Source organism: Castor canadensis, chromosome 4, assembly GCF_047511655.1.
Source record: "Castor canadensis chromosome 4, mCasCan1.hap1v2, whole genome shotgun sequence".
Taxonomy (NCBI): domain Eukaryota; kingdom Metazoa; phylum Chordata; class Mammalia; order Rodentia; family Castoridae; genus Castor; species Castor canadensis.
In genome coordinates this window covers 103,733,676-103,761,606 of record NC_133389.1, presented here as the reverse complement: position 1 = coordinate 103,761,606, position 27,931 = coordinate 103,733,676, and the positions used below count along the sequence as shown (strand labels likewise).

The 27,931-nt window shown below is 33.7% G+C and overlaps 1 protein-coding gene and 1 long non-coding RNA gene across 17 annotated transcripts in view; one reads left to right on the top strand and one right to left on the bottom strand.

The window, feature by feature from the left end:
• Mbd5 (methyl-CpG binding domain protein 5) overlaps window positions 1-27,931 on the bottom strand; it is a 384,589-nt gene that overhangs the window by 63,044 nt on the left and 293,614 nt on the right. For 13 of the 16 annotated variants that reach the window (XM_074070701.1, XM_074070707.1, XM_074070706.1 and 10 more), the window contains 2 exons: window positions 11,886-12,059; window positions 508-1,181 (listed from right to left, as the gene is read on the bottom strand). In XM_074070701.1, coding sequence (XP_073926802.1) covers window positions 508-620 — 113 coding nt within the window. In that variant the 5' untranslated portion in view covers window positions 621-1,181; window positions 11,886-12,059. Of the gene's footprint in view, window positions 1-507; window positions 1,182-1,653; window positions 1,879-11,885; window positions 12,060-27,931 lie in introns of all 16 variants that reach the window. The other 3 variants (XM_074070708.1, XM_074070703.1, XM_074070700.1) reach the window with 2 other exon arrangements.
• LOC141422562 (uncharacterized) overlaps window positions 11,966-27,931 on the top strand; it is a 28,166-nt gene continuing 12,200 nt past the window's right edge. The window contains exons 1-2 of the long non-coding RNA XR_012447196.1: window positions 11,966-12,119; window positions 25,432-25,513. This is a non-coding gene — a long non-coding RNA (uncharacterized lncRNA). The remainder of the gene's footprint in view (window positions 12,120-25,431; window positions 25,514-27,931) is intronic.

Genomic DNA, 27,931 nt, shown 5'->3' with positions numbered 1-27,931 from the left:
TTAAAAGCTGTGGACAAAGAATAAGGAAGTTATTTTTACTTGACATCAGGCATTAAGTTTGATAATTGAAACTGACTATAGATAAAAAACACATTAGTATCAGAAAAGACAGCTGAAGTACTCTGAAGGACAGTGATACTGTCAAGTGATATCAGGTCTATTTCCATTATTTTACATTCTCCTGTGAATGTGGTAATGATGCTTATATGTTTTCTTTAGAAATCTTCATATTTTTCTGTATTGTTAGTACAGATAAGCAGAATGGCACTTTTTGTAAACATAAGGAATGAAAAAAAATTCTTTGTGGTAATCTAATGCAATTTACATCACAAAACAGTAGAGAATAAAAATATTTGTACATTCCTAGCACAGAGGTCATTTATTCACGTTTACGTGAAGTGCTGTCGGTCACAATATTTTGTTCCCTCAAAGAGGAACAAACTCTACTTCCTTACTCTTGGGATTTCAACTTTAGCACAGACACAGGTAAAATACGTAAGAGCTCACCTGACATAAAGCACTCCATTTTGATCCACACGACGCTGCCAGCCCACAGGAACTTGTACAGCTGGAAGACTTCCTTCCTTGTCCCCTCCGTCACACTCCTTGCCTCCATTCATTTTCTGTGTCTGCTTGGGACTCTCCAAAGATATCAGCAATAAGATGATATCCTTACTTTACAGAGCATGATGGCCTTCAAAAATGGGCCAATGCAGCACAGGTTTCCCCCGACTGTACAAAACACATTGGGAAGCTTCAGCTCAGTTTGGAACCAAGTCCTTGAAATCTGCCATTGTGAAAATACCAGTTTCCCATTGTAATCTACATTAAACCATCAATATTTAATTCCTGGGCATGATCTACTTGCATAAAAATGAGTGCTTCCAACTAAGGAAAATCATAATTCACCAATGATGGTACCTGTCTAAAGTGGGGGAGGGAGGAGTGTAAAGTTTTTAGTTGTACATTTTATCTTGAATCTTGATGTTGGACTAAAACAAGCTCTACTGCTTAGAAACAGGTCTCATTTTTACAGTGTGAGTCGGTTAATATTTCCAGGTACCACCTGCATTTATAGGCCACATTCTTTAAACTTTCTCTTTATCTTCCAATCTGAATCCAAGGTGTTGCCAGTTCGTTCATCTGATGTTTTCATGACTTCAAAATTCCAATAATGTAGCCTGAAACATATGCAAACATGTAAACTGTATATTCAATGTTGAGAAATGAGAAGCTGAAAAAATTTTAAAGTAGTACAAACTACTCGATATACCCAACCACTCTGATGTCATTTGCCATTAAAATTAGACATCAAATTGAATTTGTTTTCTTCCAATTTGATATACTTACTCTAGTTAAAGCATTTCACTTGGTCTTTATTACACACAACTTTTGATTACTAGAGACAGACTCATAATTATTGGATTTTTATACACACGCACACACACACACACATACACAGAGGAATGCACAGAGCCTCTTTCTAACTTGAAATAAAAGTATGTCAATCACCTCTTGTGACTTGTAATCCAGAAAACTGTATCAATTCAATCATATTTTCATTACTATTTAGTACTATATTCAGTTATCTTTCCTAGTCATTATATAGGCCTAAAGAAGATAAGGTTTGTCTTTTTAAAGAAAAAGGTTTACCTTTATGTTTTAGCATATTACAGTATAGTATAATATAAGAGAAGGTTCTTCCCTAATAGCATTGAATATAAGAGTGGAGTTGCTTTATAGTCATCACTTATATTGTGGAGAACTCTCTTTAATTCCTTCATTAAGTCACAAGGTGCTATTTGGAAAAGGCGTATTAGTTGAGACAACAATGACCAGTGCTAGTGTGGAATGCTTACAGAAGTCATCTTGATGGAGCTGTCAAATAAAAAAAGACAAGTAAATTAAAAAAAAGATTTAGTATTTTAATATTGTGAAGTGGCACTTTGTATTGCCATTTGGTAAATAAGCTTTTTAACGATGAATTTAACATTAAAAGTATATAGTCATAATTGTTGGATTCATGAAATTTCACTAAAGGATGATTGAAAAAATCATACTAGTGTTACATGAGTGGGACTTATGGTTTGTGAATTAAAAAGTCTCCAGTGACAGCATCATTCACAGATTCAAAAAATGATATATCTGAGATAACTGAAATAAAAGTAAAGATGATCTGTTCTGGAAAACTGTGGTAAACAACTTAAGATTCCCATGAAGTCTTAAATGGGTTTCACAAAATTTAAATGAAAAAATAATGTATTTTTAGGTAATGTGTTTTAGATATGCATGTATAACTTAACAACTTTGTGTACACACACAACACAAGTTTAATCTACATTCTAAAAAGTCTACATATTTAGTCTGAAACCTTTTGGTTTGAAATTTTTTTTGGGTCTCCTTGTTAAGAAAGCCAGAGATTGTCTCATAGTGAAGGCCATTATGTGTTCAGCCCCATGCCTTATTTGTGGCTTTAGCTCTGAGACAGGTTAATAGAGTTGTTATAAAGCACATACTCATTTAACTGAAAACCAGGAATTATGCTTATGGATGTGGCAATGGAAAAAGTAGCAAAAAAAGTAGTAGAAAAATTATTGGGGAAAACTCAAGGTGCAAAGAAAAGTACTAAGTAGTTAACAGTCTCAATGGGGTCTAAGCTAGTAATGTGTACCACCGGGTCCACTCCACTGTACTGTGCTTCAAACAGAAATGACCCACTTACAGGCTTAATGTTCTATTTCTGTCTTCCTTTTATTGCATCTTTGAGTGACTTTTGCTGTTCATGTTTATTCATATTTCATTCAATAGTTACAGAGCAGTTACTATGTACTAGGTACTGTGCTAGGTGCTTGGAGTTCAGAGATAATAAGTGGTATATAGTATGAATGTTTGTGTCTTCTCAAAATTCACAAGTTGCAATTCTAACCCCCAAAGTGATGGTATTAGGAGGTGATTGATTCATGAGGGTGGAGCCCTTATGAGTGGGACTGAGAGAGATGTTTTCTATCACGTGAGAGTACAGTGAAAAGACAAACATCTATGGATGAGAAAGTGAGCTCTCACTAACACTGGATCTGCTGGTGCCTTAATTTTAGACTTCTCAGCATCCAGAAATAGATTTCTGTTGTTTACAAGCCAACTAGTTTATGGCTTTTTATAGTAGCCTAACAGACTAGAAGAGTAAGGCACCTCTTTATACAAAATGTAGCGTTTTACACTAATAAGCTGCTCAGTACAGAAGTTTGAAGATGAAAATAAAAATTGAATCTCATTTCAGAATAAATAGCCACTGTTATTATTATTGACATAATTTCTTTTGATTTAATCATTTGCTTTTAGAAATTTTAAAGCACACACAAAATGAGTTTAATATAATAATGATTTATCACCACTCTAAATGTACAATGTAAGCAGTTTTGTCATTTTTGCTTTTTTAAAATAAGTGACTTAGAAAACATTACAGATGAAGTTAAACACTACCTCAATTACTGTCTTGCTTCCCTTTTCAGACCTATTCCCCTCTTTTCTGCCCTAGATGTGATCACCATCAGGATTCTGGTCTATATCCTTCCTGGCCATGGTTTTATATGTTTATTTCCTATATGTGTTTAAACAACATTTGTTTTGTTATATGTGTCTTAAAATTTTATACAACTTTGCAAGTTGCTTTTAAAAAATTCAACACTGTTTTGAAAGCTGTTTCTGTTGAGAATATAGACCTGTCTGTTACAGATGGACAGGTCCAATCCATTCATTTTTAAGAACTGAAAGGTATTCTAGCATATTACTATCCCACCATTTGGGTATTACTATATCGGGGTATTAATGGTGGGTTGTAGAGTCTGAACATTTTCAACTCCACGTGCAAAATTGCTCTCCAGAGTAGTTTTATTGTTTCCAAATATTAGAAATATGTCTTTTTTTCTTTTAAGCACTGAGTAATTATCACTTTGCATTTTTCTTTGTGGGCATTTTATTATGGCATTAAATATTTTTCCAAAATGTGAATTGTGTAATTTTAGGGCCCTGATACATTCCTTCCTCCAAGTTCTAACCAGGCCCTGACCCTGGTTAGCTTCTGAGATCAGACAAGATCGGGAGCGTTCAGGTGGTAGAGCCGACCCTGATACATTCCTTAAAGGGCCAGAAGGGTGTTTTTGAGAAAGCATTTAGGCTTTGTTTCTCAAACTTCTGAAACCCATTCCTGCTTTCTTTTGTTAACTATTAAAGTCTGCTCTATTTTGTTCCAAGATTTTCATAACTATCTTTTATAAACACCCATCATCCAAGGTGTAGTCAAGCTTTATTTTTATAGTTTGTATTGTAAAAACTGGACAATTTCTCCTGTTTTCCAAATTTAACACTGTAATATTGCGATATGCTTAAAAACCTATATATTCCACAACATCTTCCTTTCTTCTACCCTAAAGACCCACCCTGTTTATGTAGTTTCAGTAAAGCCCAATAAAAACAGGTTAAAACAGAAAAGATATTGTAATATAAAATCTACCTCCATTTTACTAACTCTCAGGATTAGGATAGATATTATACTTTGAAACTTATTTATATTTATTTCACAAACAGTTCTGTAGCAATAATAACTAATAAAAGTCAAAAAGTATGTGTTCCTGCATATGTGTGTTCTGAGGGAGATAGCTGCCACAATTACACCACTGTTTTCATTTTTCCTGTTTCTTTTCAATATACAAATTAGTCTCTGAAAATTGGCTTTTGGAGAATTGAATTTTAGTGACCTGATTTTTTTTTTGTCTTGGTCATTTCTGGGCATTCAGAATTTAATTGAGATGTTACCTCCTCAAGAAAACTATAATGTAAACTGAAGGTAGTCTCTTACACTTTGTTAATTCACTGATACTTATTTTTTGATTACTATTGATATTATTTACTTATTTGTTAATTGACTATCCTCATTGGGATGTAAATACTTTTCAGAGCAGGGAGCTTATCTCTCTATATTCTCAGTCCTGAGATAATCCCTGGCTTACAGTAGGTGCTTAATTATTTCCTAAAGATTGTATAACTTCTATCTTCTAATTTTATATTTAATTTATATTTTGATTTTTACTATGTAGGCTTATAAGATCTTAGCAACACATTTGTCTAAAATAAGAAGGTTTTTAAGTTGGGGGTGGTGGCATGCACCTGTAAATCTATAAATTGGGTGTGATGGTGTGCACCTGTAATCCCATCTACGCAGGAGGCACAGATAATAACTCAAGTAAAAAAGGGTGGCTCAAGTGGTAGAGTGCCTGCTGAGCAAGTGAGAGGCTCTGAATTCAAACCTCAGTATCACTTAAAAAGTTAAAACAAATGAAGAGAGTTTTTAAAAAGAAGCCAATGAGTATATTACATATTGATAAGTACGAAAAGCACCTTTTATTCTAGATTTGCCCTAAATGTGATAACCTCTGTGTAGAAAAAGTATGATAGAGCTTCTATGAAAATTAGTATGCTAACTTTAAATTTTATTTTTAAACTATCAGTTTTATATGTTAAGTGATTTATACACACATTTTACTTGAATTGATAAAGGGCCACTAAATAAATGCAATAATATAAAAATTAAACATATTTCAACAGGATGTTAATTAATGGAACACACATTTTTTCTCAGTCTGTTTTAATGACATTTTTTATCAATCTAAGAATAAACTCACCACTAAGCAGTATTTTAAAAGTTATAATCAAAACAACATGAAGACTAAATATCAGAGGATATGACATCGTAAAAATAAGCAAATGGCTATTTTTCATAAATCTATCTGAAAAACATCAAATGTCATAAATTCTCCTGAATAATGTCAAGCAAAGTTGGTTAATGGTGAAAATAAAGAATTGACTATGGAACGGTGATATTATGAATAAATTCTATTATGATGCACATTAATCTTATGCTCAGTGGGGGACACCTGGATGCATAGTGGGAAAGAACTAATACTCAGTGAAATATTTATCAAGATGAGAATATAAACTAAATAAAACATGGATATTATTTGGTATGTGATATAAGTCTGTCATTTCTTATACTTTTTATACTATGATTACAAACTTAATTCATGAGGTATTTGAAAATAAATAAGAAGTCCATTCCTGTCCTACGTTGGCAAGAGTGAACACCTCAAGTTTTCCAATGAGAAGTTTCATATAAATCCTGCCTCTGTACTTAAATTCCAAACAATACATATGTACACAACAGGCATGCCTGAATTAAAAATAGTATTACCATTAGTACTTTGGGGAGTAATATCTGAGTGGCTGCAACATAATTATCATTTGATTTGATAATAAATGAATATAACCATAACCTTTCACTGTTATTAGTTAAATTATACTTGTTAATGCAATCATCATGACATGTCCCCTTTCTAATTATCTTTCATCCATGTATCAATTATCCATACAGCTTCTTCATCACACCTAGCCAGTCCCCCATTCAATAGTCTCCCTTCTGTTTCACCCTCCACCTATTTATTCAAGCTATGCAGTTTTATTTATGAGTATACTTATCTTACAGTGATATCTTCTTCCATTTTTTAAAAACCTTGTAACAGATTAACCCCATTTTTACTCTGCTGTTATGAACCATTTGGTTCTTAACATCACTGGGGACTCACTTTTTCCAAAACATACCTTGAGTCTCTGTAAGAGACCCAAATCTCTGACAGGGTCCACTTGCCCAAACTTCCTCAGCAGAGATACATTAGTTTAATGTATCAGGATACCCTCAATAAGCACATTTTTCCTTCCCTGATAATTGAAGTTCTCTAGTGCTAGATGTTCTTGCCCTTTCAATTCAGAAGCTTACAACCTAAGAATGAGGGATCATATTCATGCAAGAAGTTTACATTTTTCACACGCTCTGAAGGTATAGGGACAAGAGTGAGGACAATCCTGAGACTCAAGGTAATGAGCAGCATGGCCTGTGTCTTTCTGTGGTTAGGAAGATTGTTTAATAAACAAAACATTACTTGCTACAAAAGTTCCCAACTTAATATATTCTAGGTACCTAGAAGCTTGCAGAGAACTAAATGGTAAGTGTGGCACACTGCAAGTGTGGGGAGGTGGGATTTATTACCCTTACTTTGATTTCTGCTGGTCTTGCAATTTGTTTTGACCAATGAAATATAATAGATGTGATGCTGTGCAAGTTTTGAGCATAAATCTCAAAAAGGCTTTGCATCTTCTACTCTTATGTCCTGGAATGGATTGCCATGTGAACCTGAACTACCTCCCTTGAGGATGAGACTATATGGACAGAGAGAAGTCCAGTTGTCTGACCAAGCCAGCTGAAACACCAGTTATGAAAGTAAACAAAGCAGACACTATGTAGAATAAGGATGAGCTGGCCTAGCTGAATCCAGACTAAACTGCTAACCCACAGAATCATAAGTATTATGATAGCCCAAAACTACAGTGGAAATAATATGAAAGTCAAAAATAGAGTTTAATTATAGTATTGAGAGGCATTACTGGTTAAGAATGTAAACTCTGGAGTCAGACTGTCTGGATTCGAACATTGTAACTATGCTTTATTAGCATGTGACCTTGGGTAAAATTTAAATTTGTTGACTTATAAAATAGAGGTTATAACCTTAAAGGATTGTTCTAGGAAAAAATAAGTTAATGTATATGTGTCTAGGATATAATAACTATCCAAATTATTATTTATAGATAACTATTCAAATCATGCTATAGGAAATTTAATAATGACAGTGTTAGGTGGAAAAACATACTACAAACTTGCATATACGATGATAATCATAATTTATGAAAATGCTGCTAGGTATTTCAATCTCAGAATAGAGTAGCACCATCATCATCCTCCCGTTTGCTACTATGTACATTTTTTGGTAGTAGGAAGATATTTTATTCATTGCTTTTTTGAATTTTCAAATTTTTCTGCAATAAGCAAATATTAGCTCTATAGGAAAAATATTACTTCTAAAAACTTGTGTTATATCTGTAGAATACATAACTACTGTTTCCCTGATCCTTAAAAGCACTAGGGAAGCTTTGTGTTGGAAATAATCATAAACTTTGTGTTTAGTATCATGCTATTATTTCTGTAAAAGATATGGAGAGTCAGAAACTATTAACCTGGATGATCTAAATACTAAAAAGAAAAATTAAGACTATCTCTTTCGTTCTAAAAGTAGGGTGTTACTCCTACTTTTCTGCTTGGAATACCATTTCAACATCCTTACCTTCTTGTTCTTCATTAAACTGGTCCCATTTGTTTCCATTTAAATGCCAGTTTCTCAGAGAGGCCCTGTGTCATTTTCCCAGTCTATATCTGACTTTTTAAGTCTACATTAGCTTCTCCATAATTCTTGTGTATAATATCCAGTTCCTTTCCCTCACATGAATTACTGTACATGACTGAGCCTTTCTCTTCCACACGACTGTAAAGAAAAGCAGCTGAGGCACAAAACTTCAAGTTTTATTCCTTTGTACCTTTAAAAATTAAAAGGGAGTGGAGAGAAGGCTCTATATGCACAGGTAGAAAATTCCTTATTTCTTAAAAGTCAGAAAGTTGAATAATCACCAGTTTCAAATATATATCCTCTAAAACAATTTAGAGATTTTAAAAAATAATAGGTTACCACCCCAGAACATTTATAAAACAACAAAGTTACTATAGCTCTGAAGGAAAACTTTGTGATATTTTTCTACATATTTTAGCAATTTGTTATATTTTTATTTTTCTGTGCTATGAAGTGTCTCCTGAAGAATACTGATGAAAATTACTTATTAAAATTTACATAATCTATATAAAAGTAAACTAAGCAAGTGTAAGGGGTGATTTGCACATTTTATCCTTGTATTACTAGTATTTTGACTATGTAAGATGCAGCTTAATACATAGGACAAATCACTGTTGAAAAATTATGTACATCAATATTGTTTCTTCCCCAACTGTACATGAGAGTAAAATAATTGTGAATTTTATGTTCATCTCTCTCAAATTCATTTGATAGTGGATGCAAATTCCTACTTTAAGCAGTAAGTACTAAACAGGGGCAAATTAATGTATCCCCCACAAACTGAAAAATCAAAAGTTACTCTTCTCTTAGAATTATTTGTTTATTTATTTAGCAGTACTGGGGTTTGAACTCAAGGAGGTACTCTATCACTTGAGCCACAGCTCTGGCCCTTTTGCCCTTTTTTCCCTTGGTTATTTTGGAAACAGGGTTTGGCTTTTTGTCTAGGCTGACCTCCTCTTTAAGTTTCCTGTAGTTGGGCTGACAGGCACGTGCCACCACGCCCAGCTTTTTTGCCAGGGTTGGCCTTGAACGGCGATCTTCTGGATCTCAGCTTCCCAAGTAGCCAGAATTACAGGTGTGAGTCACCAATGCCTGGTTTTATTTATTCATTTTTTAAATTGATAGATAAAACTGTATGTTTTTATCTTATGCAACATGATGTTTTGAAATATATATATATATATATATATATATATATATATATATACACATATGAATGATTAGATTTAGTTAATTAACAAATATATCACCTCAGATAGTTATCACTGTTGTGGAGAGAGCACCTAAACCTAATCTCTACATTAAAAAAAAATATTACTGCTGTTAACAATGGTAACCTTATTGCTCTTGAAAGTTATTCTTCCTATCTAATTGCAATAATGTACCCTTTGACCATGATCTCTTCCCCCATAGCCATTCTAGCCTTTCGCAATCTCCATTATACATTTTACTTCTATGAGATCTATCAACTTTTTTAGATTCCACATATGAATGAGAATACACAGTATTTTTCTTTCTTTGCCTAACTTATTTCACTTAATACAATGTGCTTCACGTTTATCCATGTTGCTGCAAATGGCACAACTTCATTCTTTGTAATGGATGAGTAGTATTACACTGCAAATACACAGTTGACATTGGTATCTGTGGGTGTATGGTTCCAAGGAGACTGCCATTGAGGAAAAACTGAATGCTCAGTATGCTTAGAGTTCAGTACTGTACTGTGGACGTTTGATTCATTTTCCTACAATGTTATCCAACTCTGTTAAAGACATGTTGCCTTTCAACACATCTAAAATATTCACTTTATCACTTAAACTAAGCATATTAATTTTTACCTTGCTTTATGGGCACTATTTGATTTTTGGGGAGGCATATTTTCACAAAATTAAGGGCAGGGAAGCACAGCAGATCACATAGTGATTTAAATATAGTTGATGATCACTGAGGCCTAACTAATAGCTTCTCAGTATCAACTGAGCTGTGTAATGCACATGGGAATTAAAAATTGGGTTTTTTGACATTTCTTTTGATATTTATTATTTTTTGACCATGCTTGGTCAAAGTCTGGTGTATAAATCTGTGAATAGGGTGGCCTTATGTATAACACATGTCCTTGATTCGCTCATCTGTTGATAGGTCATTTCCATATCTTAGTTAATGCTGCAATTGGAGGTGCAGATGTCTCTTCAACATACTGATTCATTTCCTTTCAATATATAGAAAGGAACTGCTGGGTCAGATGGCAGCTCTATTCTAGTTTTTTGAGGAATTTCCATACTGTTTCCCACATGGCTGTATTAATTTACATTCCCACTAACAGTGTGTAAGGGTTCTGTTTATCCCACATCCACACCGGCACTTGTTATCTTTTGTCTTTTTGATAATAGCCCCTGTACTGGAGTGAAGTGATGTCTCATTGTGTTTTTGACTTGCATTTCCCTGATGACCAGTGATGTCAAGCATTTTTCATATGCTTGTTGAACATGGTCTATTTTCTTCTGAGAAATGTCTTTTAAGGTTTTAGCCTATTTTAAAGTATGGCCTTTTTTTTTTTGCTATTGAGCTGAGTTCTTTTCATATTATGGGTATTGACCCTGTGACAGATGTGTAGTTTGCAAATATTTTCTTCCATTCTGTAGCTGCTGCTTCACTCTGTTGATTGCTTCTTTTGCTGTGCAGAAGCTCTTTAGTTTGATGGGATCCCATCTGTCTTGTTTTTGTTGTCTGTGCGGTTGAGGTTTTATATATATATAAACCTTGGTTTGGCCAAGGTTGTGAAGCATTTCCCCTATGTTTTCTTCCAGTATTTCATATTTCTGCGTGTTACATTTATGTTTTAAAAACATTTTGAGTGGAAATCAGGTTTTTCTTTAAGTAAAAATGAGACAACTCAGCCACTGAGAAACTCATTCAAAGACATCATCTATGAGTCCATGAATATGTAAAAATATCCAGAATCACCTAAGTCCAAACAATCTCCAGCAAACTTAATTAAATGTAAAGGATAACTATACTCTAATGAAATGTCTGATAAGGTCTCTCAAGAAACAAGAAGAGGAAGATTGTTTCTGTATGGATTTTAGAAAGAAGAGACCAAAGAGTATACAAGCTTGATGATATAAATGATCTTTGATTGTGTTTATGTAGCTTACACATTAGGAACAAAACGAGGAGTAGTAATACCCAGGGATGCTGAGTGGTATCATGGGTAGTGTCTCAAGGAGACTCCATTTAACATGTGACTGAGTGCTCCACTGGAGTGCTGCAAGTGGCAGAGAAAATATAGCAACCAATGAAAACTTACACACAAAGCCCTCAAATTAGAGAGGAAGGGAATTTCAATATCACAAAATGAGGCATAGAGTAATTTAGAGCACATATTAAAGAAAAGCAAAACCTGTAGAAAAATAAGATCTCTAAATTTAACAAACAGATAAGCATAACATAAGATCAGTTATAAACAGGAGGACTTTGGGCCAAATCCCACCTACAGAAGTGTTAGGCTTATATATGGCTTGAAAATACTAACATAAGAGAGTTAAATGACAATATTTAAATAAAAAGATTTCACACGGAAAGTTGCATTTCCTGCTTTACCTGAGAAACTGGACAGTGTGGTAACACTAGGTCAACATTCCTGCCTTGTAACAATTATCTGGAACAGAGCAGTGGATGCTCCTCCAGAAAGGACTTGGCTCTCCAGTTCACTGCAGTGGCTTCCTGCTTCATCCCCACCAGTCTGGCCTCTGTAGGCATTTGGATTTCCAACTTCTGGAATAGAAAGGACCTTAAGATAAGGGTTGAAGGACTCACTGCAGCCCTTGACAAGAGGTAAAATTCATTTTTACTGGTCATTTAACCTATACTTCATAGTTTCTTCAAAAGGGTGGAGGATGAACACTCAATAGATTATCATGCATTATTAATTAGTATGTGTATGAGCATTAGTAAGCTAGCTAAAACCACAAGTACACAGGTAACTTTCTTATTAATAAAACTGAGTTGGCCTGAAACTGTGGAGATCCTTGAGTCTGATGACATAAAGAGTATTAAGAACTCCTATTTGACTTCAGTTCTCTACCTTTTCTAACATCATTATTGGTAATATCACATTACCATTAATTCATCTTGGGATCAAAGAGTTATGAAACCAAATTGTACAATTTGCTTGTTCTTAAGACATGTAAAATACCATTGATTTACCCCCTGGATTAAAAAATTGTTTTCTGACGCTGGGCATCAGTGACTCATGCCTTGTAATCCTATCTACTCAGGAGGCAGAGAGCAGGAGGAACACAGGTTGAGGCCAGTATGGACAAATAATTCACAAGACCCTATCTTGAAAATACCCAACACAAAAAAGGGCTGGCAGAGTGGTTCAAGTGCTAGGGTACCTGCATACCAAGTATGAGGCCCTGAGATCAAACCACAGTATCACAAATTTTTTTTTATTAAGAAAAAAATTTCATAAGGTCTTCTCAAAGGTGTACTTGAGACCTTCTAGCCCCTACTCTATTTTCTTGTGTCCCCAGGGAGATGTTGTTATTCTGTGTTGTGTGACTAGGCTTTTCCTCAGCCTGGGTAAAATAATCCTTGTAGCTGCTTAACTCATTTTGTTGTTTTCATAGCCACTGGAAAACCTTTTGATTATTTGATAGATTTCACAGGAACTCTGATATAATTAAGTTAGTTATCTGGATAATAAGCACAAGTATTTCAGTCACAGAAAAAAAAGAAACACATAAATAAATAAGTCATCTGGTACAGAAACTAATATTTTGTAATTATAGATGGTCTGTGTTAGATCCAGAGGCTCGTGGCTATTGAGAGTAACGGCAAAATCAACTTTTTAACTTGGAGGAGCTAGACCACATCATGGTTGGTAGTTATTCCACAAGGGATTCCCCCTCTTGGAGGTCTTTGATGGACAGCTTACAAGGTTTTGATCTGTTTGTTTTGGTGTCACTTTTCTATGACAGTATCACTACTGGAAAACTAGAAATGATTTTGGACCACAGCAGGCCAGGGGAACATGCAGGATGGGCTGTGCTAGTAAGCTTGAACAGTGCTGTTCCTCAGAAAGCAGCTGAGAGAGACAAAGGTTAAGTGCTATGTTTCAAGAATCCTGATATTTATGGGTCAGCAAGTACATGTGTGAAGCACTGTGGTGGTAACCCAAATAGGGAAAGACAGTTCCCACCTCAAGGAACTTACTGCTTGGACAGTGGAGAGTGGGGAGTTGGGTAGTCAGGTTAACACTGAGGGATACCAGCTATGGCAGAGGTAAGTATGGCCTGCTAAGTGAGTACAAAATGTTGATCAGTTTTCAAGGATGACGGTGTCAGTGGGGGCAACATACGTATAGGGATGCATTAGAGCTTAGATAGGCAGAGAAAGGCTGGCAGGAGTCTTGAGACTTCACCTAATCCATGTAGATGTTCTCCATTCCAAAACATTAATATTAAAGACTTTACATTTCTATCTGTTAATAACATTTGCAATACTGTACCCATTTTTAGGTGGTAAGCAAACATAAAGGCCTCATTTTGTCAAACCTTTTAGTTTTTAGATATGATAAGTGATGAAGCATTAATGAATGTTTTCCACAGGAAGATATGGATACCTGCTTGATGCCTGAAATAGAAAATGATGGTCTGACATCTAGAGAAGCTAACAGTGTTACCTAGAGAAATTACTGTCAAAATAGGCTGATTCATTTCAACAAGAAAAGAATGTTAGATATTACTGCATTGGGAGCAAAAACCAAAAGAAATAAGACATAGGTTAGGGAGTATTAGATAAAGTACTTTAAAACTATTGGAAAGTATATCCTTCAATAAAAGAAGTTCACAAGTGAGGAAAAGAAGATGACTATGGTACTAATGTTATTAATAACATATAAATAATGGCACTAATGTTATTGATAAGTATATAAATAATATTAACATTTATATTACCATCTTCTAGGAATGGCAGTGAGCACTTTATACACACATATATTAACATTTAATATTTACTACAACCTATAAGGCAAATAATTTTACTTTTTTTCTGTTCTAGAGTTAAGGAAACTAAGGCAAGAGAAATTAAATAACTTTACCTTCTCTTTCCAGCTCTAAAAACTTATATTACCTCACCTACATTTTTCTCCTTTGTCTTTATTGCTACCTAACACTATATATTTTCATCCTTTGATTGCCTGTCTCTTCTGACAAGAAGGTAAGCTCTGTGAGCACAGGAGATATAGCAGTCATCATAAAAAAAAAATCCTCATTTTTTTTCCTTTGAGTTCAATAGCACCTTGAATATAGGCTTTGTAGCATATTTTTAAATTTCCTGTAGCACAATGTGCAGAATTTTAGACATGTTGAAATATTTACTGACTGGAGGATAAGCACAATTAATCAGTAAACATATACTTAGCCCTTGCCAGGCTCAGTACTCAGATAGCTACATAGGATAAATATAAAATACAGTCTCTGCTCTAAAAGAACACTTAGGAATAACACAGAAGAATAAGAATATCTAGGACATAAAATAATTTCTCACACTTCATTACTTCCATTCTTCAATTAGTCAATGATGTGTAAAAATGCTTACTTATTACTCCTCCCAACACCATAGTGTCCTGTTGCACTGAAGTTTCTTAGAAATACTTGAACCATTCTCAATTCTCTGCCTATGCATCTGTTGTTCCCTGGGCATAGAAAGGTATCCCTCTACATTTTCAAAGCACTGTTCTACTCTCCTATTTACAGTTGCTTGCTCATTCCTCTCTTATCATATAGCACTGCTTATAGATATGTAACAGCACTTTCTATACTCTATACATTTAATGTATATACATGCCTCGTTTTATTTATCTTTGTGTTTGTAGTTGCCAAACACCTTATCAGGTACATGGCATGCAAATAATATGTTTGAAGCTGAATTCTTTTTTTCTCACCTTTCAAAATACTAAAGAAATTTATTCCCCTAAAATATAACCATTGATAGAAAAGTTCTTGTTAATAACATGTTAAAACCACAGAGTAGTACACAGAGTAGCCATACAAGGTGGCTAACCGTAGTTGTGCATTCAGTCAAAATTGAATGGAGGCTGAATAGAATCTACTTTTCTTACTTTATTTTCATCACAATTTCCAGAGTCAAGAGATGTTCCTGTGCCTAGCTCATAGAAAACTTACTGAATAAACAATGAATATCTGTATACACACCTGTATACATACCATGTCATTAAATGTAAATGGCAAGGCATGAACTAGATCTATTATAGGAACCGAGGTGATGTAACAAATCACAGAAACAACAGTGAACTCAGGGTTAGAAAGTCAGGTATCTGTAATTTTCTATTTTTATAACTTTGAGCAAGACATTTAAATTGAGCTTTAATTTCTTAATTTGTGAATTTAATAGATTGGACTAGATCAGCAAGTTTTCAATTATTGTATCAGTATTCACTACTGTCAAATAAAATCTAAATGGCGTTTCCATGATATAAAATAGAAGATTTTTATTGATAAAATTTTACTATAAGACCAAATTATGCTATTACTTATTAAAATCTACCATGGGTTGTTTTGAATAGTAAAATAGTATGAAATTAAGGGATACTGGTGATAATAGTAACTATAAATTGTCTTCATTAACAAATTAAATTCAATATTTTGTTTTGGCTTAATAGCATTAATGCAATTCTGATTACCACTGGGAACAATTTTTTAAAAAATATTGAAAAAGAAAACCTTGTTTCCCAAATTGAATGATTGTATCTAATCATTTTTCAGGTTTCTGCTCATGGATATATAAAAAATGGGGAAGAACTCCCCCAACTTAAATTAAGCAAGAAAGCTTTCTTTTGTTTAATATTACCCCATTACCGTTGTTGAGAAGTGGAGGGTAAATGGCGGTAAGACGCTCAAACATCTTGTGTCTACTTAGTGTTGCATACATATGCTGCAGCAGTGTTCTTGCTCATTTTATTTGATTTGGATGTATTATATTAGACTCAAGTTTTTACTTTTATTTTTTATGATGCTGGGGTTTGAACTTAGGGCTTCACACTTGCGAGGCAGGTGCTCTACCACTTGAGCCACTTCACCAGCCCTGTTTTGTGTTATTTTTGAGATATGGTTTCGTGAACGATTTGTCCAGGGTTGGCTTTGAACCACAATCTTCTTGATCTCTGGCTCCTGAGTAGCTAGGATTATAGGCCACTGGTGCCCAGCTAGACCCAAGTTTTCAAAAGGACCAACTATAAATTTAAATAAAAACAAATACCTAGAAGAAGTTCAAATATCTACATGAAGCTTTAGTCAGTAGTCCATAAAAATATAAACTAGCAGCATGTTTATTTATGTCTTATGGTCTCTAATGTTACAATTTGGTATAACACATTTGAATGTACATACTATTTTTTATTATAGTTTAAAAATATCTTATATATTTAAAGAATTGGATGTTGGGTCTAGCGTTTGGAAAATGTTAAAAAGAACCTTCTATGAACTGGATATTCTTGTCCTTTTATTTCTACATAAGCTGGAAAAGTAAGAAAAACTTTATACAATGATTTCAAAATTTTCAATTAAATCTTGTACATGTATGCTGAGATTAGACACCCTTGGGACAGGGAACAACCTGTTCAGATAGAAGAAGAGTTAAGGAGTATAAAGAAATACAGCTTTTAAATATAGTTTTTTTTTGATATTTGCATTTTCCAGATATAGAATAGCTTTCCAGTGATTTTGCCTTTGTTTACTTGAGGAATAAACTCTGACTTGAACTATACAGAAAACTTTCTTACCTGACTTCCACTTAAACAAATCAATGAATTAATCAAAACTGCATTTCCTTTTGAAAACAGATGGACTTTTTATCTCTGCTCTTCCTAGTTGTATGATTTCCAAATTCAGTTGTGTTGTGACCAAGTAATATTTTTGGTTTAATTTAGAAGTTTAGTAAAATACCTCATAAATTGATGAATACAACCATAAAAATGAATGATAGCATCTATGAAAACTAAGTAGGAAACAAAGTTTTAACATTCATGTCTTGAAAACTAAGACTTAATGAGATGAGAGAGAGGAGTATCCTGAGAATACTAATATTCTTGAATAATTCTTCATTTAGATGAACTTATAAGTGTCTTTGAGTTCTTGTTACTCTCTAAAGTGAAAAAACAGAAGAGAAGTATTTGATGCTAAATTATTAGGGTAAGGACAATTTATACCAATATTTGGACTTCACTACAATAAGCCAAATAGTAAACAGAGAAAGGCTATGATCTAAAGACAATTAATATACATTTATAGTTATAAATTAAGACAAGATGTTTAGTTATGTGTATTTTTATTATTTTTGCCATAAATCTTTTCCATCAATGGACTAACTATAGGTTCATATTTTGTGATAAGAGACTTTCTCTTGCTGCTTCAAAAGTAATACTCAGTGTTTGTGACTGAGAGTCTGAATTTCATGTTGAAATGATGAACTTATTTGAGATCTAAAGCTTATTTTCAATAGTTTCTCTCATTATTTAAAAAATATATTGATAAAAATTTACTATATAGTTTTTAAATGGAAAATCCATTAGTGAGAAATAAAAACTCTGAAAACAATTACCTAATAATAGCCTAAAATAATTGCCATAAAAATAACAGAATTACAATAAGAAATAGATAAGTCTATCGTGGGTTTTTCTTTATTTGATAAGTGTCAACAAACATTTCTCAGAACTGATATACAAGATCTGAACTATGCAACAATACTCAATCTACTGGAAGTACACAGTGAACTATATAAATCTGATATAAGTCTGTACCAATTATAGATATATAGTTTTGCAAAGCAAGATGTGAGATTAGAAAAATTAGCATAGGATGTTGGTTAAGGGCATGAATTCTGAATACACACAGTAGGGATTAATATCCCAGTTCTACTATTTGATTTCATGTATGATTCAGGGGATTCTTGGACCCTCAGTTTCCTCATCTGCAAAATGAAGAAAATAATAGTTTCTATCACACAGCACTGCTGAGAAAACTGAATAAATAAAAAAATCTATAAAGTGTTCAGTGCCTGGCCCATAGTAATCATGATATAAATTATTGGTAACTAAACAAAAATGATTGGCCATAAAGGAAATCTTAATGATTTCACACAAGTGAAATCATGCAGACTATATCATCTGATCAATCCTATAAAATAGAATGCCACAAGAAAATGATATTCTCCAATATTCATATATTTGCAAATTAAACAAAAAAAGAAGGGCTGGGGTTGTGGCTTAAGTGGTAGAGTGCTCGCCTAGCAAGCTTGAGGCCCTGAGTTCAAATGCCAGTACTGCTCAAACAAAACAAAATAAAACAAACAAAGAAAGTCATTTATATACAGGTAGTAATGAAACTCAATTTGTGGTCACTGGTTATGAATTTATGGCAGAATACAAAGTATGAACTTGTCTAGCAGAATGTGACTTATTAGACAAAGAGCAGAATGGACAGAGTTGACCTTCTGGTTTATTAAGTGCAAGCCCAGAAAAGGCAAAACCAAAACATATCCTGTGATGTTTGCAATTTAATATCAAATTGTTCTAAAATTATGCACAAATACACAGGGGGAGGCAGAGAGCAAGAGTGATAAAGCAAATTTGGCAAAATGTTAACAGTCGCTGAATCTGTGTTAAGAGAGTTCTTTGCACTATTGTAACTATTATATGTTTGAAATTATTTCAAAATAAAAAGCTTTTTAAAAATATAAGAAAACCACAAACAAAAATAAAACAAGACTAAAGTTTGAGAGTAGGGTAGGCAAAGACAAAGGGCAATGAAATTTGAGATACAGCAAATGAGTTGTTGAAAATAAAGACTACAGAATCTCATCTGTGAGAAAGATCTACAAAAAGTTGAAGAATGTGCAGTACAGACACAAGGGGAGGAAGGAGAGGAAGTATGAGTATATAAGAAGCAGGAGAAATAATCTAACATGAGAGAGTTAAAATAGTGGGGAGACAAACATAGACCCATGAAAACATAAGTGATTAACTTCTCATGAAAGTAAAGGGGAAAGAAAAATAATTCCATATCAGGTCAGAAAAGGTTAATGTCATAATGAACCATTCTACATTTGAATATCTTCCCTGGTATTAAAGATGAGTTGGACTGAATCAAGTTTAAGGCACAGGATTATTTATACATGTACTTTAAAAAGATGGTGAGATAGAAATTAGGAAAAATAACTCAAATCCATCTTGCATGCAAGGAGAAGGACTGAATTTGGATGGGAGAAAGGTAGGAAAGACAAAGCCTTTTGAAAAAGTTGGTGGGTCCTTCCACAGATGTTTATGTGGAATTAGAGTCTTCAATATTTTGCAAGGCAAATAACTCTTACATGAGGCATACTTAATAAAAATAAAGAGATAAACTGTCACTACTTGAAGTCAGAAAGATCATTTACCCCAAGAACCCAAACTGAAAAATTAGAACCAATGAGAAAGTTAGTGAGAGGTTGGCTGGATATAATATTAATAGAGTCAACATTATCAAAATACCTCGCATCTGTGCAGGTAAAGGATATAAAGGTATGCACTGAAAGCTGTTGAATGGGGGGTGGGAGGGAAGGGTAAGGAAGGGTAACAGGAAGGGTTGAAATGACCAAAGTATACTCACAGTGGGGATACTCTGAGAAACCCCTTTGAACATTGGTTTTTTAATTAATAATGAAAGATAGGATTGTAAAATAGGTTCCATGTGGGAGGTACTTGTAGGTGGGGGAGGGTAAACAGAGGAGATGAAGGTGAGGGAATATGGTTGATGGGCTTCAAATACATATATGAAATAGAATTATGAAATCTCTTGTAACTGCTTTAAGTAGGGTGGGGAGGGGTTTGTGGAGGGGAGATGGTGGGGGTGATCTAATCAATGTACAATGTAAGCCTATTCAGAATTATCACAATAAATCTCCCCTGTACAATGAATATATCCTAATAAAAATGGAAAAAAAAAGTAGTGAAAATTGCCTTATCCAATAGTAAAATATATTAAAAAGTTGTGGAATTGGTGTAGACATAGGCAATATTTGCCTATAATAAGGCATGGCCACAAATAAGCCATAGGTATGCAAATTTATTTCATAATAGTGGTGGCTTTTTAAATCAGTGGAAAAAGAATGGTCAATTCAATAAATGGTGTTGAAGCAATTGGACACTAATTTGGAAAACGAGCAGTTACTTACATAAGTCAAGAAACCCACAAAAACACATTCCAGATGATTCACGACTCAAGTAAAAACTGAAAACTACAGTAGAATAAAATATAAGTATATTAAGAAAATATAAAATAATGTTTCTTTCTAAAAGAAATGTAAAAAGCAAATGCCATAGTGAAAAAGATGGGTAAATCTAACTACATAAAAATTTCAAATTTCATTGCAAAAGAATCATAAAACCCTCTCAAAAGTCAATTGATAGCTTGGGGAATATATTTGCAACATGTACGAGTAAAAGTGTTAATATTTAGAATGTATAAAGAATACCTACAAAGCAGTAAGAAAAAGATCAAGAGCCCATCTCAAAATAGACTTAGAAGAGGAACTGCAAAATGGCCAGTAAGAATAAGAAATGATGCTCAAGCTTATTGGTAATCAGAAATACAAAATAAAGAATAAGTAAGTATTGCTCTTTACTCAGTATCTATATGAATTTAAAGTGTATATAACAATAATTGATCTTCTTCACCATGTCTTGAGAATAATTAAAAATGTAAACAAAAACTTAAATGAAATTATAGTCCTTGTAGCATTGATCATTAGAGTGAAAAATACAAAACAGACTAAGTCCTTCTATATTAGGAATTGAGTAAATAAATTATAAACATTCATACTGTGAAAGAGATTACAACACCTAGAAAAGGTAGGTGTGTGGTGATGTGGGAAGATTTCTAAGATTTCTTCACTGTTAAGTGAAGAAAAGTGAGTTGAAGAACATTTTCTGAGTTTAAAAACATTTAAGTGACATTTAAATATCACACATAAGTCTGTAGTATGTTAATGTCTTTAAAAATGGTGAACTGGGTTTCCTTTTCACATAAAATATCACCAATTTCCAACCTTTTCCTCATTGGGTGATCTAGTAAAAATATTTTTTGCATTTTAATCTTCAGACACTAAAATTACATGTTAGTTCAAAAAGCGTGCACTGAACATCTACTATATGTGTGTGTGCTCAAAAATAAATAATACATGGCATGTTCCCTTAAAACTTGTGGAATAACTTTGGACACCACTGAGAGATTCGTTAAAGCACCAAGCAATTATAATACTTACAAAGGACAAAATTATGTTTACTCTAGGCAATCTACATAAATTGCATATTTACTCAGAAGCACAAAATTTAACATATAACATAGAGGTACATGAAGCCCAATTACTCAAATTAGATACTGTTTTTCTATACTCACCAAAATGAATTTTTATATTTCATAGCAAAAAAGCCTAGAATACTAAATAGAAGGCTTTATGACAGCATTTGAGTATTTTTTTTTATTATGTAAACGTCCTTGGAATGGTTCACTTTAAAATTCAAAGTTTTTCCTTGATGACTTATAATGCTTAAAAAATTGTTTTTGCACCAACAGAGAATGAATACATGACAATGACCTTGACACTAACATTGTTTCAAGAATACTCAGCATAGAGAAGTTCTTGGGAATCTGGAATGAGGTTGAGGTTAAAACACTGAATTTGGCTTAGAAGGCTTTAAGAATACTGGGAGATAAAACGATGCAAGCAATTTTATCTCTGGGTAAATCAATTTCATGTTAATAAAAAATTTCCATGGCAACTGATGCAGAATAAAAAGATAAAGATTTATTTCCAACTATAGGTACCATTTGAAAATTTTACTCTTTACTGCAGCTTTTTGTTTTACAGATCAATTGGGATGTATTTTTATTTTTATAGTTTTCAAGATGGGTACTGATGAATCAGACTAACCAATCAATTGAAAATCAGTCTCTAATGATCTATAATCTTTGAAATAGATATTACATAATGTTTGTGAGCATACATAAATTCTAGCTCATGGCTTTGGCAATATTGCTAGGCATTGATTATTTTTATTAGAAAGACATAAAAAATGGAATCAGAAAACAGATGTTGACATATCAATCATCTATATGCTTTATCTATGAATTTTCACACTAAAAACAAGAATTTACCAAAAAATGTAAGAAAATAATTCTGAGACCCTCAAACTTCAAATTTAGGTATTAAGCTTATTTTACTAATAATAAACAATTACATAAATCCAAACACATGTCTGCAATAATTTTGTTTTAAGGATGAGTACTTCAACAGAAAACTGCAGTGGTAATTTGCATATTTTCATCATGCACACTTCAACACAATATATTCCACAACAGAACACAGCACACTTCAATAGACAATGTAATTTTTGAAAAAAAATTAGGATATTATAATACAAGAGCTATGACTTAACAATGTTGTATGACTAGTGCTGAATTGTAAAGAGATAAAAATCTCATATTAGTTCACATTTTCAACTAGGGTTTTATCAACATTACTGAACATTTCATTACTATATAAATTCTATTTTTCTAAGAAATTTCCTGGCAGCCTCAGTCTGCTTCACATGAGTATATTGGAGGGACAACAGGGGACTTTCCCATTACCAAGTTTCCTTAATCTTATAAAATACAAGAGGCAGATTTGCTATAAATAATTATAAATAAAATTATATTTAAGGCTGGATGCATTTGCTCATGTCAGTAATCCTAACTACTTGAGAGGTGGAGATCAGGAAGACTATGGTTTGAGGCTAGCCTGGGGAAAAGATTAGCAAGACCCTGTCTCAACCAAAATGCTGGGTGTGGTACAAATAGGCATGGTCAGCCAAAGACAAGAGACCCTATATGGTAAGGCAAAAAGGGCTAGAAGTGTGGTTCAAGTGGTAGAGCGACAAGGCCTTTTCAAACTCTAGTACCACCAAAAAGAAAAAAAATATATTTAACAAAAATGTATGTCATAAGATTATAATGTTTATGTTAATATTTTTCATATTGCTCAGCAGCAGAACCACAGGAATAACTGGGTCACATTGGCTCAGTAATTCAGACAATGAGGTTTTTACAAAACTTGGATGTCTTTTTCCCCTTGTTGGACCTTAATACTTCAGTATTGAAGAAAATCCTCATTGAAAAACAATTTTATTGTTTTATGATTTTCTTTCTGTTTATTCACTCATCCATTCAAAAATACATGAGCTAGGTATAAACTTGAAAGACATTATTTAAATCTTTCATTAGAACCTAATATATGTATATATATATATATATATATATAATGTATGTGCATGTGTATATATACATATTAGAGTGCTGGGCACTGAAGATGCTGTAAGGAACAACAAAGTTCAGGTCCTGCTCTCCTAAAGCTTATATTGTAGTGGCAGACACAGATTGAAAAACAACAAATCAATACATAAATAAAGTAATTGCAGATCATATTAATGGTGATGAAAGAAATAAACAAAGGTCCAAGAGATAGTAAAGATGAAGGGTAAGGAAGAGCTCTTTTGGATAGGTAACATTTAAACAACATGATGAGAAAGAAGCTGGCCATGAGAAGAGAATCTGGGGGAAAGTATTCCAAGCAAACAGCATGTGAAACACTTCAAGGTATGTTCCAGAAAGTGAAGGACTCAGTGTGCTGTGTAACTGGAGAGTAATGAGAGAAGGGAAAGTGACAGGAGATGAGTTTGGAGAAGTAGGTATGGAGGGAATCATTTAGGGTCTTGTTAGCCATAATCATGTTTTGAGTTTTATTTTAACTACAATGAGGGGCTATCAAAAAAGTATTAGCAGAGGAGTGACAAAGTCTTATTTATACTAAAGGAAGGGATCTCTTACTACTGTGTTGAGAATGGATTGCTGTGTTGAGAAGCAATCTATTAGACATCTTTGTAACTTTTAAAAGCTGCCAATTTGATTTTGGATGCCTTGCTCACAACCATCTCTTAAAACTGCTTCCTTGTATTTAATTTTGATCAATAACAGTAGGCATACTTGGAAAAATGGACCTGTTTTCCTGAAGATTATAGAACCTAGGAAGTGTGTACCAGGAGTGGCTGCACAGTTATTTTTGGCTTTGGAAAATGCACACTTCAAAGTTTTCCAGCCAGGTAAAGGTACATGCCACCATCTTTTATATGGAGGACAAAGAGGGTTTGGAAGTTATTAAAAAAGAAAAACCACTCTGAACATGCAACAAATTTAAGCCCACAGATGAGATAGCTGTACAGGTTCAAGTGCTTGCATAGGGAGTTTTCTAAGTGGCTCAGCTGAAAAATGTCATGTTTCAAAAGTAAAAGGAATAGGAGAAGGTGACCAGGAACTAGAGAAAGGGCCAGTTTGAGAAGAATCAACTTAGAATGTAACACATATGTACAGCAAAGCAATGTGAGGGAATCTCCCTGTATAGCTATCCTTATCTCAACTAGCAAAAACCCTTGATCCTTCTTATTAATGTTTATACTCTCTCTTCAACAAAATTAGAGATAAGGGCAAAACAGTTTCTGCTTGGAAGCGAGGGGATGGGGGGGAAAGGGAGGGGGTTGGGGGAGGGGTGGGGAGAAATGACCCAAACATTGTATGCACATATGAATAAAAGCAATAAAAAAAGTAAAAGGAAAGATATAACTTATGATACATAGACCTATGTAATTTGACCTTTGAATACTTCCCTGACTTTATACTGTGTTACTCTCTTTACAGATTATTCCAACATGTGAAACTTACTCAAACTGACTTTAGGATTTTGCAGTTGTTTTTCTCCTCCTCCCATTTTTCTAATGCTTGCTCTCACTCTTCACTTTATAACTATTGGGGTATAGGGTAGAATACTCAGAAGTGTTTTGGTCAGTAGGAGAGCATACATAGACCCAAACTAAACACTGTCTGATATTCAATACTAATATTTTAGTTCAAATAACACAACAAAATGCATGCTATTTTCTTCATAGCAGATGAATTCCTAACCAAAATAATTTTCTGTATTTATTGCCTTCTCCCATCACCAGAAGTAAGAGATCAAAGATTTTGCTTATCCCTTTTATGACATTTTTTCCCAGCATTTAGCAAAGCATCTCAGAAAATATTTATTGAATGGAAAGAAGAAAGACAGAAAGAAAAGAATGGGAGGAAAATAAAAAGGTATGTGAGAAAAATGTCATAAAGTTTACCAATTCCAAAATGAAGCTGTAGAAAGTCTTAAAGATATGAACCTTTAATGTTGTGAGTGGAACAAGAAAAAAAGAAAGGGAAAGGTTTACTTGGAAAAACAATGTAATAATAAAGTGAAAATAAAAGAAAATTAAACTTTAATTTTGTTTTGAGCTTTTCTGATCAAAGAGATGAAATAAGTTTGATGAAGAAAAAAATCATAAAGGACATTAACTTCCAGAGAAGATGGAAGAACATAGGTCAGATTTGCCCTCTTGCTTGAACCAAGCAACTCTTACTTCCCACCAAAAACCACAGGCAAAATATACAAAACACAGCACTGAAGGACAGTGTACCCCAGGAATAGGAAAAAATGAGATGATCCCTAAAGTTTCCCAAGCTTATTGCCTTGAAAGAGTTGCCAGACTGCATGTAGAGCGGGTGAACCTAGTTGGAGCTAAGTAGACTCACTATGTTGAAGAAATGAATCCAATGTTAGGGGAGACCAAGGCAATGAGAGTTTATAGGACTGAATGCTGGTGAAGAGACAGCCACACAGAGAAAAATACAAAGATCTGTCTAAAGAGGTTCCCTTTGAGTATTCAACAGAATATTGATAACTGCATGCACGTGAGGAAATTGAGACTGAGGAAAGAATCACCTGAAAAAGATAGATGGAATAGTACTCACACACGGGTTGGAACTTAAAATATTTTGTAACTCATGTATTCAGAAGTGCCTTGCTCAGTAGTAAGGAATAAGTAGGCTTAGACTGAATACTTTTCTGGTGACCACCTAATGAGTCGCGAAAGAAAGATATGAATGTATCAAATTATTTTTTCCAAGTAACTTAAATGTATCCTACAACAAAGCTGATGAACGTTTAAAGGCATAAGAAAATGCTCTGGATGGGCCAAAGAAAAACTCTGTGTCTTAGCATCTAATAAAACTGATCAGACATGCAAAGAAGCAGGAAAACATACCATATGATGAGGAGAAAAACTAATTAATCTTGGACAAACCTCTAGGAAATTATGTCAAGTGAAAAAGTCAATCCAAAAAAATTGCATACTTTATGATTTCATTCACACAGTATTTTTGAAATGACTAACTCTTAGAAATGGAGGACATAACAGTTGTTGCAAGGATTGGAGATAGAGGTGTGGTGAGGGTAAGATAAGAGGCAGTGTGGTTATAAAAAGGCAACAGGAAGGCTTCATTGGGCAATAGGACTAATTTGTGTCTTGAATGTTGAAGTGGATACTGGAACTTGAACATGGAATAGAATTATGCTAAATAACCACACACACACACACACACACACACACACACACACACACATGATTTAGTGCAAATAAAACTGGGGAAATCTGAACAAGACCTTTTGTTCTGGATGTGATCTTTTACAAGATGTTTCCACTGAGGGAAGCTTAACAAAGGATGGATAAGATTTCTATGTATAATTTCTTACAGTTGTATGTAAATTTACAATTAACGTAAAAGAAGTTTCAGTTAAAGATTCAATCAGCTGAAATGGTCCAGAACTGACACAAATTATGGAAGTTATTATAACTGCATTCTACATGTTTAAAAAATAATTGAGTGCCTGTGGCTCATGCCTGCAATCCTAGCTATTTGGGAGACTGGGATCAGGAGGATCAAGGTTTAAGGCCAGCCTGGGAAAATAGTTTGAGAGATGCCATCTCCAAAATAACCAGAGCAAAATGGACTGGAGGTGTGGCTCAAGCTTTGCAAAGCCCTGAGTTTAAACTTCAGCCCCTCCACAATAAATAAATGAATACTCAGACAGGTAGATAAATGAACAATATACTAGAAGGGATTAATAGCAGATAAGCTATTGCAGAAGAAAAGATGGTGAACTTGAAAACACAGCAATAGAAACTAAATGAAACAAAGAAAAAAAGAGTCCAGAAAGAAATAGATTAAAGGATTAAAACTAAAAATTTACAGAGCATTAGTAATCTGAAGGACAATTTAAGTGGCCTACTACATGTATAATTAAAATCCCCAAAGGAGAGAAGACAGCAAGGGACAAAAATATTTTTCTGAGAAATAATGGCTGAAAGTTCCTGGGTTTGATGTGAACCATAAACCCACATACCGCTGAGAAGCACAAAGAATCTCAAGCACAGAAAAGTGTGGAAAAAGAAATATCCGGAGACAATCATAATCAAATTGCTCTAAATCAATGATAAAGAAAAAATTCTTAAAAAGGAGTTATATAAGGAGGAATGACTTTCTCAATGAAGAAAATGCATGTGAGGAGACAGTGGGGCACTCATCTTTAAGGCATGTTAAAACAAAACAAAACCATATCAACTTAGAATTCTATATGTAGTATAAATATTATTCAAAAATGAAGGTGACACAGACTTTTAAAAATCTACA